The sequence below is a fragment of the Zea mays genome, chromosome 3, assembly GCF_902167145.1.
Source record: "Zea mays cultivar B73 chromosome 3, Zm-B73-REFERENCE-NAM-5.0, whole genome shotgun sequence".
In the NCBI taxonomy this organism is placed as follows: Eukaryota; Viridiplantae; Streptophyta; class Magnoliopsida; order Poales; family Poaceae; genus Zea; species Zea mays.
The window spans coordinates 205,155,411-205,168,303 of NC_050098.1; the positions used below are offsets into that span (position 1 = coordinate 205,155,411).

Sequence of the window (12,893 nt, forward strand, 5' to 3'; positions counted from 1 at the left end):
GCATTTGAATCAACCTTAGCAATAAGTTTAGCATTGTCATTTCTAAGGTTGTCAATAGTCTCATGGCAAGCGCTTAACTCACTAGATAATTTTTCGCACTTTTCTACTTCTAGAGCATAAGCATTTTTAACTTTAACATGCTTTTTGTTTTCTTTAAGAAGAAAGTCCTCTTGGGAGTCCAAGAGATCATCCTTCTCATGAATAGCACTAATCAATTCATTTAATTTTTCTTTTTGTTGCATGTTTAGGTTGGCAAAAAGAGTACGCAAGTTATCTTCCTCATCACTAGCATTATCATCGGTAGAGGACTCATATCTAGTGGAGGATTTGGATTTAACCTTCTTTTTGCCGTCCTTGGCCATGAGGCACTTGTGGCCGACGTTGGGGAAGAGGAGTCCCTTGGTGACGGCGATGTTGGCGGCGTCCTCGTCGGAGGAGGAGTCGCTAGAGCTTTCGTCGGAGTCCCACTCGCGACAAACATGGGCATCGCCGCCCTTCTTCTTGTAGTACCTCTTCTTCTCCTTTCTTCTCCCTTTCTTGTCATCGCCCCTGTCACTGTCACTAGATAGTGGACATTTTGCAATAAAATGACCAGGCTTACCACATTTGTAGCAAACTTTCTTGGAGCGGGACTTGTAGTCTTTCCCCCTCCTTTGCTTGAGGATTTGGCGGAAGCTCTTGATGACGAGCGCCATTTCCTCGTTGTCGAGCTTGGAGGCGTCAATGGGTGTTCTTCTCGATGTAGACTCCTCCTTCTTCTCCTCCGTCGCCTTAAATGCGACCGGTTGTGCTTCGGACGTGGAGGGATCATCAAGCTCGTTGATCTTCCTTGAGCCTTTGATCATGAATTCAAAGCTCACAAAATTCCCGATTACTTCCTCGGGAGTCATTAGTGTATATCTAGGATTGCCACGAATTAATTGGACTTGAGTAGGGTTAAGGAAAATAAGTGATCTTAGAATAACCTTAACCATTTCGTGGTCATCCCATTTCTTGCTCCCGAGGTTGCGCACTTGGTTCACCAAGGTTTTGAGCCTTGTTATACTCCTCTCGACTTAGAGAGGCGAGGAGTATCGTTGTGGCTTGGGAGTTGAAGTGCTCGATTTGGGCCACCTCGTCCTCATCAAAATCCTCATCCCCTACGGATGGTACCTGTACACCAAACTCAACAACATCCCATATACTTTTGTGGAGTGAGGTTAGGTGAAACCGCATTAAATCACTCCACCTAGCATAATCTTCACCATCAAAAGTTGGTGGTTTGCCTAATGGGACGGAAAGTAAAGGCGTATGTTTAGGAATGCGAGGATAGCGTAGGGGGATCTTACTAAACTTCTTGCGCTCATGGCGCTTAGAAGTTACGGAGGGCGCGTCGGAGCCGGAGGTGGAAGGTGATGAAGTGTCGGTCTCGTAGTAGACCACCTTCCTCATCTTCTTTATCTTGTCGCCACTCCGATGCGACTTGTGGGAAGAAGCTTTCTTCTCCTTCCCCTTTCCCTTTTTGTGGGACTCTTCCGATGAAGCCTTCCCGTGGCTTGTAGTGGGCTTGTCGCCGGTCTCCATCTCCTTCTTGCCGTGTTCTCCCGGCATTACTTCGAGCGGTTAGGCTCTAATGAAGCACCGGGCTCCGATACCAATTGAAAGTCGCCTAGAGGGGGGGTGAATAGGGCGAAACTGAAATTTACAAAGTTAATCACAACTACAAGCCGGGTTAGCGTTAGAAATATAATCAAGTCCGCGAGAGAGGGTGCAAAAACAAATCGCAAGCGAATAAAGAAGTGAAACACAAGGATTTGTTTTACCGAGGTTCGGTTCTCGCAAACCTACTCCCCGTTGAGGAGGCCACAAAGGCCGGGTCTTTTTCAACCCCTTCCCTCTCTCAAACGGTCCCTCGGACCGAGTGAGCTTTCTCTTCTCAAATCAACCGGGAACAAAACTTCCCCGCAAGGACCACCACACAATTGGTGTCTCTTGCCTTGGTTACAATTGAGTATTGATCACAAGAACGAATGAGAAAGAAGAAAGCGATCCAAGCGCAAGAGCTCAAAGGAACACAACAAATCACTCCCACTTAACACTAAAGCTTTTGTGGAACTTGGAGAGGATTTGATCACTTGGGTGTGTCTTGTATTGAATGCCTAGCTCTTGTAAGTGGTTGGAAGGTTGAAAACTTGGATCACTTGAATGTGGGGTGGTTGGGGGTATTTATAACCCCAACCACCAAACTAGCCGTTTGGTGGAGGCTGTTGTCGCATGGCGCACTGGACAGTCCGGTGCGCCAGCCACGTCACCAGGCCGTTGGGTTCCGACCGTTGGAGCTCTGACTGCTGGGCCCGCCTGGATGTCCGGTGGCACACCAGACATGTACTGTAGAGTGTCCGGTGTGCCACATCGCGCGTGCCTGACTTCTGCGCGCTCTGGCGCGCATTAATTGCTTCTGCAGGTGACCGTTGGCGCGAAATAGCCGTTGCTCCGCTGGCTCACCGGACAGTCCGGTGTGCACCGGACAGTCCGGTGTGCACCGGACATGTCCGGTGAATTATAGCGGAGCGGATTCCCGAAGCTGGCGAGTTCAGAGCCGCTGTCCTCTGGAGCACCGGACACTGTCCGGTGTGCACCGGACATGTCCGGTGAATTATAGCGAAGCGCTCTGGAAATTCCCGAAGGTGAAGAGTTTGGCTTGGAGTCCCCTGGTGCACCGGACACTGTCCGGTGGCACACCGGACAGTCCGGTGCGCCAGACCCTATGTTAGTCCGGTGGGCCTTCGGTTATCCCTTGCTCTCTTGGGTTGAACCCTTTTCTTGGTCTTTTTATTGGCTTAGTGTGAACCTTTGGCACCTGTATAACTTATAGACTAGAGCAAACTAGTTAGTCCAATAATTTGTGTTGGGCAATTCAACCACCAAAATCATTTAGGAAAATAGGTGTAAGCCTAATTCCCTTTCACTATTCAAACGTTAGGTCGGGCCGGGTTCGGGTCGGGTCAAGGTCGTATTGTGGGTCGTTCTGCATGGTCCGTGCATAGTGTCGGGTCGGGTTGGCCCATGCCTCCATGTTGGACGTGTCGGGTCGGGTTTTTTCGGGTTGGGTCGAGTTCTGGGTCAAAAATTTATTGCTCGTATCCGATCCGTGGATTGTTGCAGGTCAAAAACTACGACCCGTACCTGCTCGTCGCATTGGTCGGGTTATGTTTGTCGGGTCGCATGGCCCATGCTCAGGTCTACTTGGAGTGTAGTGTTAGGTGTGGTATCGAGTGCCACAATAGATTATGTTGTACCATAAAACTAAAGTACATGGTTGACATGCTCTTTGAGTGTTTAGTCTGGTGGGCAATTCAGTGTCTCATTGGACATATCTAGTATGCATCAGACTCAATGGTGCATTGTTGAAAACTATGCAACGTGTACCAATCAACTATGTATTTGTTGTCCATGTCTGATGCTCCACCAGACATATCTAGTGTCTACTGAAAAACTTCACTAAGAGCATTTTATTATCTCTTCTCAAGAATGCTAACTTTCCAATATTTTGTTAAACATGTTAGAGCATAGCTAGCATTTTCAAAGTGTTTTTCGTAAACATTTTTTTGTTGCTCTCATGTATATCACTCAGGCCTATATGAGATGCATATGATTTTAGCACCTAGCTAGTGATACTAAATGATTGAGTTGTCTAATTAGACTCCTCTCTTAATAGTACATATAAGAAAAAGGAACCACATCATCTCAACTTCGGCTGTCTCGGCATCCAGGGGCTATCGTCTACATAGAGTGCACACCGGTCTCTACTCCAACCGCAACACTCGCACCCTCACGACGCTGCTACCGCAGAGGGATTTAAACCATTGGCTCCTACCTTCGGCTTCTGTTCCAGTCTCATCGTTTGTGGTGCTCCCGTTGCGACTGCGGATATGTTAGCATGTGTTCTCTGTGTGTGTAGGTCGGCACCACTGTTGGGCTACCGACCTATTAGGATTAAGGTTCTGGGTCTATATATAGGTATCCATCTCCTATGCAATACAAGTAATCCCTTAACAATCTTACACATGCCTTGACGGTTTTTTTCTTCGCACAAATTTAGAGAAAGAGTGACAGAAAGAGCCTATCCAAAGTAGAGATGTCAATGGGGTCCTGAAACCCGATTACTCGTGGGAAATTCCTCTATTAGGATTAGAGTATGAGTTAAAATTTGTCCCCATGTGTATAGATTTGGGACAAATCCTTTCCCCATTGGGTATGGCGGGTACGGGTTTGGGAGGGCTAAACCCGAACCAAATTACTCGTGGGGCTCTTTTACCCGATTTAATACAGGCTTCTAGGGGAATTCATCTATCTGCATTGTGGCTTATGGCTTGTCCGCGTGTGGGCCAAAGATTGCCAATGGTGAAGCCCAAAGCAAAAAAACAAAAAAAAACCTAGCAATCAGGAGTCTCTTGCGGCTTGCCTACTTGGTTGCTTGCTTCCGTCAGGCATAGTCGCACAGCCACTCAGACTATCCGCAGCGGTTTCCTCTAAATTTCTCCCCCTATATCACTTTTTTGGGTCATATCATCAACAGTTTATCTCCTACTTTTTCATCTCCCGCAGTGGTTCCCCCTAAATACTCCCCCTATACCCACTACAACTATAAAATATCATTTTCTATACCTACTTTTTATCTACTATCAATTTTTCATCTACTAACAATTACTCGTGGGCCCACAATATAGTGTCGGAGGGGATGAACAGTGAACCGCTGGATTGAGGGGGAGAGAGAAGAGGGCCGGCGCGCAGGGAGTGCATAGGGGGCAGCGCTGCGGGCCAAGGGGAGGGAGCTGTAGCCGCTAGCAAGGGAAGGGGGCTGCTCAGCGGATACCGCTGCGGCCAGCCTCAGGTTGTCGCATAGGCACTCAGGCTGTCCGCCGTCACCCTTAGGCCTCAACGGCTCAGAGCAGATCCACAGAGCCCGTCAGCCGTCGCTCGCCAGACGGTCGAACGGTCGGACCGCCTCAAGCCCTCTGCCCTCAACGCCAGTCACCACCACCAGACAGGGTCGTTCCTAATTTTTTAGGGGCATAGTACAAAATCCGATATGGAGGCCTACATCCACACACAAATATATATAACTATATATATATTGTCGAATGTTTAACGTATACAAATTATTATGCACTGTTTTAAAGTTTATAAGATAACAAATGTTAAATATAGCCAAAAACACTTACATGTTATCTGATATCATTGAAAATATCTTCTAACATTTTGTGATACAAAGTCATTGCTTATATCATTGAGATCAATCTCATCCAACAACTTTTTTCGATATAAATATATATATATATATATATATATATAATCGTCAAGCCATTTAACCTCTCTTGAGTTATTGTTGACAATAAATAGTTCAAAAAATATTTCAATTTTAAAAAGCTTCTCTCTGTCGATGCAATCATCATGTGTATAGTAAATAATACTCTCTCTATATCAAAATAGAATTCGTTTTGCTTATTTAGTGGATTCATCATCATCTAGTTGAATATAAATATAAAAATTAAGAGCTAAAACAAATACTATTTTGAAGCGGATGGAGTATTCGATAAGTAATTGAGACATTAGTTTAACAATCTAAACGAAACTGGTCGATAGCGCATCGCTCTTTACGATATTTGTGTCTAGAATAGATAGTTTTAACAGAAAAAGTGCTAGCGTCCAGTGGCTAGGGGACCCTATGTTTTTTGGGGCCCGGTGCGACCGCACCCTCGGCACCCCCTCAGGTACGGCCCTGCCACCAGAACATCAGGTCCTTCGTTCAGCTCAGCCGCCTGTGGCCTACCTGCCTCTGCTCGGAGTTGGCAGAGTTCGCACGCTGCGTCGCCGCCCTGCTCTTTGGTGACAGGGATTTGGGGTCGCCTGGTAGTTGCGCCCTTGGTCCTCCACCGGAATGGCATATTCATCAACGCCGACGCCGATGAACACTGATGACAAGCAAGGAAGGTGAGAAGTGAGATCCAGATTGTTTAACATGTTCAATATTTTGCTCTCTGTATCAAACCATCAATGCCACTGTATTTGTGTGTCTGTGTGTGATGGTTTGCGAGAGATGATACTCTAAACGTTTGCACTACGCTACATCCAACGCTTTTTATTCACTAACCTACGAAGGAATGTTGACAAAGATCTGACACTGCCACCTCCATTGATGGTTCCAACTTGGGCAAGTGACAACCCTGTGTCCCATCGCTGCCCCCCAATTCCAGTTGTTAGAGCAAGGGATGTAATTTTTGTTTATTTATACATATTATCGGACTACATCTCTGTATACATTTTTGTTGTTATGTAATTTTGTAATGTTTTCTAATAGACAACTCTAAATGCTTTAGTATTTTTACTATTGAATTGAATTGACAATTGACATATTACTTTGTTGTTTGTTGAGACATGACAGTTCTGTTGCGGGGGCTGAGTGGGAATGAAACTGAGAGCAACATGCAAACCCAATCTATGAATGATTCAGAGCCAATACATATTGATGATGATGTTGATGAAATTGAAGAAGTGATTGTAAGACCAAAGAGGAAGCTTACATATGTTGTTTGGAATGAATTCAAGAGAGTGAAGTTAAGTTCTGGTGAAATCAAGGCACAATATTCTTATTGTCATAATGAGCTTAATGGGAAAAGTATTCATGGAACGAAGCATCTTCATGATCATTTGAAGATTTATGGTTTGCGCAAGATAAAGCTCACTGGCCAGAACAAGAATATGTCACAATCATCTTTGAGGTTTAGTTCACAAGAAAGGGAAAGTATTCGTGGAGAGCTACACTTTTGATCCTGAAGTTGCTAGAAAGAAGTTTGCTGCTATGATAGCATTGCATGGATATCCCTTGTGCATCTTTGAGCATATTGTCTTTCATCGATTTGTGAGTGCATGTCTGCCATTATTCAAGATGGTTAGAAGGAATACTATTAGGTAAGGAATACACTATTCTTTGTATCAAGATTTGCGATTTGAAGTGTTGTGCAATTTCTAATTTTGTGATGTGGCAAAAGGACATTATGGATGCATATACAGAAGAAAAGAAAAGAGCGTTGCAATACATGGGTGCATGTAAGTCACGAGTTTCTATCACTACATACATGTGGACTTCTGACAACCAAAAAAGAGGTTACATGGGTGTCACAGCCCATTTCATCGATGATTCTTGGAACTTGAGGAACATTATAATGAGGTAAGAACTTTTACATTGTTTTTCCTTGTATATTTGTCTATTTTTACAACTTTTACATTGTTTTCCTTGTATGTAGGTTCATATATGTGCCTGCACTGCATACAACTGAGATTATCTGTGAGGTTCTATATGATGCTTTGGTTGAATGGGATATGATGAGAAGATCTCCACCTTGACACTAGACAATTGCACAACTAATAATGCGGCAATCTCTGACCTTACCAAAAAGATTGGTCCATCTAAACTTATGTTATAGGGGTCTCTGTTGCATATGTGTTGTGCTACACAGATTCTGAATTTGATAGTGAAGGATGGTTTAGATATGATACAACTTGGAATTAAAAAGATTCGTGATAGTGTAGCATTTTGGACAGCCACACCTTTTTGAGTAGAGAAATTTGAAGAGATGACTAAGTTTGTCAAAGTCTCTTTGGTACACAAGCTAGGACTTGATTGCAAAACTAGGTGGAACTCTACATACAAGATGCTCTCTATTGCTATTCCATATGAGCCTATTTTTAACCGTGCCACTCGTGTTGAAAAACTTTATGATTATGCACCAAATAAGGAAGAGTGGGCTTTTGCTAGATAAGTGGTTGATAGACTCAAGATGTTTAATGAGATTACCAAGGTCTTCTCTGGAACAGATTATGTGACTGCAAATATTCAACTCCTTAAAATTTGTGAGGCTAAGGTAAAAATTATATTGTGGTCTGAATGTGGAAATCCTATCATAGAAGAGACGTCCAAAAAGATGATAGAAAAAATTGAAAAATATTGGAAGGATATTCAAGGACCGATGGGAATAGCAACTATTTTAGATCCTAGGTTTAAGGTTTATTATCTCCTTGGGTTCTTTAAGACTTTGATAGGTCAAAATAGTGATCAATGTGTTTGATGAAGTGAAAGAGTCCTTATGTGATTTGATGAAGTACTATGAAATGGAAGAGGGTGAAGATACAACCGAGTCATCAACTCCTCTACTTGACGCTAGTTCGTTGTCAACAATTAGTGCACGTGTTGCTAGTCAAAGGCCAGTGATGACAAGAGTTAAAACTGAGCTAGATAGATACTTGGAGGATGATTTGGTCCATTTTTCAACTGAGAACTTCCAGATCCTACACTGGTGGAAGGTGGTTGGAACCCGTGATCCTACACTTAGAAAGATAACACGTGAGATATTGGCTATTCTGGTCAGCATTGTTGCATCAGAGTCAGCTTTTAACACTAGTGGGCGTATTCTTAGTGAGCATCGTAGCAGGTTTACTCCTGAAATTTTGGAGGATTTAATGTGTTCACAGAACTGGATAAGAAACAGTTACAAAGGTACTTCTAAAATTTTGTATAACTCATTTATGATTCTATTTTTTATTAACAGTAAGGCTCCATCATCCATCATCTGTGTTAATGTATAATTTAATAATTTTTTTTTCTGAAGATGGTGCTGAGCTTAATCAACAAAGTTTTTGGGACTGCTTGCAAGAGATCCAAGAAGGTGTCGAGGTAAGTTGTGATGATCTAATTCCAGGCTGGTGGTTAGAGCAGCAGGAAGTAGCTACATGCGGCATGCGCTGTGTGGTGCACTCCTGCTGACTGCTACTAGATATGGAACAACCGAATATACTCATGCACAACAATAACAGGCATCTGTGTCGAACAGGCTCCTGCTGCTGGCAGCTACTGCATTATTACGTTTTCATGTCACATGTTATAGAGGCTGCATCATTGAACACGTGCTACTTGCTCTAGGTTCAATGATCTGTGCGGCCATTTGAACTCTACAATTGATTACATCTCTTTAATGTAGGGACTTATATTATGACATATGGGTTTGTGATGATGAAGCCCGGAAGGACTTGGACGTCAAGCTATAAGTTTGGGTGACATAAAGCCTATTACTTGATGCTCGCTTGTTACTCTTGCTTTTGTCTTGTTGCTTAAATGATAAAACATGTATTGAGAGAGATTTCTATTTAATGTTTGATCATATTTGTGATATACGGACATGTGGATACTAGAAGACAATATTTGTTTTGCATGAGTATGTTGATGAAACTACAAGATATGCATGCTAGAATGTTGAATTGTGTCCATAATCCATATGCTGAAATTCTGAAATGTTGAATAGTCAGGTCGGGTACAGGTCCCATGGGTATCTAGTACCCGGCCGAGGATGAGTATGGAAAGAATTTCGTACCCGAGGTAGGGTTCGAGGATAGGAGCGGGTCTATGTTCATGGGTACGGGTCTGGGGAGTTAATCCCCGGTGGGGAATTCCCCATTAACATCTCTAATCCAAAGGATAAAATAGGTCATTTCAACCAAAATAACCAACCGTGGATATAGCCAACCAATTCCACGGTAAATCTCAAATCCATCAATGGAGCTGGTCCACGATGAATCCTAGATCTAAATTCATTTTTCAACAGTGAAGTTGTCCCCAAGAAGGCATAAGACGAGCAGATCTAGTGTCGAGGGTCTGGAAAAAGGATAAAAGGAAGCAAACCTTCTCTCCACAAGACAGACTGCTTCAAGCCCACGCTCAGGTGACTCAGTGAGAGTTCTCACCCCTACACAAGAAATGTCCTTAACATTATGCTTATCAGACCTGCCCTTCTTAACATTATGCTTAGACATGCAAATGAAATCTTGCCAGATAGAATTTGCATGCTTATATATCATTACATATGTGATATTCATATCTGGTAATCTGCGATCTGCTTCAGTTGGCTGATGCTTGTTAACAACACAAAACATGTAAATATATCATTCATACTGGTGCTTTGATGCTTCGGATAACAAATATTTGATACTAGCCATGCTGATGTGATATTAGAATCCCATGGCAATGCCACACGAGACAAGGAAAAGAAGATGGCGTGGAAAGCGAATAATTCGATGGATATAGATCATTCATACTGGTGCTTTGATGCTTCGGATAACAAATATTTGATACTAGCCATGCTGATGTCATATTAGAATCCCATGGCAATGCCACACGAGACAAGGAAAAGGAGATAGCGTGGAAAGCGAATAATTCGATGGATATAGTAGAACCAAGATAATTGGGACATAGGACCATAAGTTTTTTGTCGCAGATTTTAGTACAGATTCCATCAGCAGAAGTCCAAGGGTGTACTCCGCAAGGCATGTAAAAATGTTTTTGGAATCCTCTAGTGCAAAGGTTTAAAAACAGGCACTTATCACGGATACTCCTTTTTCCTGTTATAGAGGTGTAGCAAATCCTGTGGAAACAATCAACAAACATTGTAGATAAGAACAAAGCAAGCAAATGGGGTGAACAGAAACTTTGTAACAAATACATAGAAAACGGTTAAAGTGGTTTGCTGAAAATGCCAATCGTATGCACATAGATAAAAATTCATAAATTACCAAAGCAATCAATATAACTTGCATCTGTAAAATATGCTTATTTAGAAGTAGAATGTAATCATTTGGCAAGAAAAAAAAAACTTCACTGAGTGATTCATACACAAATAAGGAACTGTCTGTACCAACAGTTTGGCACAAAGTGTTGTAGACACCTTAAATGGCCCTTGGGTACAATTCATAGATCTATAGTTGTTTTTCAAGATATTGGCAAAAAACTTAAACAGAGAGAACGATCAGATGGACCATGTGACAATGCACGAACAACAATTGTAAAAAGGGCAAAGTCTTAAAGCTGTTAGCAAATGCCTGTGGATTGAAAAAAAAACATCAACAAATATGTATTTGGCTAAAAGATATTCTAATAAAAAACATAAGAACAATGTGTACTTAGTCAAATGGCAGGAAGCTAAATTACTAGACACCATAAACAGTAACTTGCGGTCAGTGAGACAAGTGCATCCTAACCATTGTGGCGATAATATTTGTTAGCAAATGACAAACATACAGAGCACTAAGAGAAGAATGGACACCAAAATTCTTCAATCCCATCCACAAAAGATTCCACCGCCAAAGAGGCAGAAAATCAAGGGCATGTTGACCAATTTTAGACACTGGCACACATACGGCTATCTTCAATAACCCAAAATTTAAGTGTCCTTGGTTTCTAGCCTATCCTCAATAACCATCCCAAAAGGGCCTAAAGGAGTGCAATGTAGGTGAAGTACGTGCACAGCAGAACTACGTTCAATACTATTGCAAACATCAAGCTCAAGAGAAGAGCGAATCCATCAGATTCTGATCTGATACAGTACAGCTAACTCATCCTGTGTACTATAGCAAGTCTCAAAGGCATGCATCATTCACGGAACGTCGGAATCACGGCACTGAAATGGAGAAAACGGATTAAACTAGTTACCTTCGGAGAGCCAGCCCCAAGAGCCAGGTTTAAGCCCGAGCATGGAGGTGAGCAGCGCCGACGCGGTGGCGTTGTGCATCGGCATCAGCGAAGCCTGGACGCCGCCGAGCGCCGCAACCGGCACCCTGCACCACCGAATCTGAGCCAAGGAGAAGAACAAAAATGCTCCGCTAGAGAATCAGAGGCTCCAGGCTACCTCGAGATCGCGAGGCGCCGGCGAGAGGCGCGCGGCAGGGACGCGGCCGCTAGCTCCAGAGAGCGAGCTGCCGCCTGGCGGGAGAGCGTTGCAGAGATAGTAGACGGGGAACCGGAGCGCAGCGCCGCGAGGGCTCGCCGCACGCCGCCAGCAGCCGCCGCCATCGACGGGTTCCGTTGTCCCCTTCCTCTAAAGTCTAAACCCTTCTTGGGCTGCTTGCAGATTTGCGCTGAGTGACTCGGTGGACATAAGCCCACTAGTATAGATAGGACTGGGCATCCGATCTATTAAGTTAATTCGATTCGGTCTATTCGAATTTTTGAAATTTCGAATTTTAAAAATAATAACTGGAATTTTTAAAATAATTTTAAAAATCAAACCTGAAAAATCCATAATTTCAGTTCGGTCTATTCAGTCCACCAAATAGACCCGAGTAGTAGATAAACTAGTAACTTTTGTTAAAACACATACAAATAATAATTAATTGGAAGTACTACAACAAGTGACTATAAAAAATAGCATAATGAGATATATATACTATCGTTAAAATGATATCATAATTTTTAGCTAATAAGTTCATAAATAATATAATAATATCATCACATATTAAGAACTTTTTAATATTTCGAGTTATTCGATCTATTCAGGTTTTAAAGGTTAGAAACCGAACCCAAACCAATACTCCCGAAATATAGCACATATAGGAACCGAACCCGAAAACCCAAATAGACCGACAGGTTCGGCTCGGGTTCGGGTTTCGGTTTTAAAATGCCCACCACTAAGTATAGATGGCCAGATGGGACGGGTCAGGCAGGCCGGCCCGAGGCCTGGCCCGGTAAGTCGTGCCTAAGCCTGACCTGACGTGATGCTAAACGGGTGAAAGTCGCCTAGAGGGAGGGTGAATATGTAAATCTGAAATTTACAAACTTAAGCACACACTACAAGTCGGGGTTAGCGTTAGAAATATAGACGAGTCCGAAAGAGAGGGTGAAAACAAATCACAAGCAAATAAAGCGAATGACACGGTGATTTGTTTTACCGAGGTTCGGTTCTTGCAAACCTATTCCCCGTTGAGGTAGTCACAAAGACCGGGTCTCTTTCAACCCTTTCCCTCTCTCAAACGGTCACCTAGACCGAGTGAGCTTCTCTTCTCAATCAAACGGGACACTAAGTCCCCAC

General features: G+C 43.1%; 1 protein-coding gene across 1 annotated transcript; it reads right to left on the minus strand.

Moving 5' to 3' along the window:
• Positions 1-10,091: 10,091 nt before the first annotated feature.
• Positions 10,092-11,972, minus strand: LOC100276838 (uncharacterized). Its single transcript, XM_008676852.2, has 3 exons — positions 11,715-11,972; positions 11,519-11,643; positions 10,092-10,454 (listed from the first exon to the last, which is right to left on the minus strand). The coding sequence occupies exons 1-3, from the start codon at positions 11,876-11,878 to the stop codon at positions 10,435-10,437; spliced, it is 309 nt and encodes a 102-aa protein (XP_008675074.1). The 5' UTR covers positions 11,879-11,972; the 3' UTR covers positions 10,092-10,434.
• Between the last annotated feature and the right edge of the window lie 921 nt (positions 11,973-12,893).

Coding starts and splice junctions, on each gene's coding strand:
- LOC100276838 (XM_008676852.2), bottom strand. CDS start 11,878: ATGGCGGCGGCTGCTGGCGGCGTGCGGCGAGCCCTCGCGGCGCTGCGC. Junction 11,644..11,714: donor CGGCGCCTCGCGATCTCGAG/GTAGCCTGGAGC, acceptor TCGGTGGTGCAG/GGTGCCGGTTGCGGCGCTCG. Junction 10,455..11,518: donor TTGGGGCTGGCTCTCCGAAG/GTAACTAGTTTA, acceptor TTGTTTCCACAG/GATTTGCTACACCTCTATAA.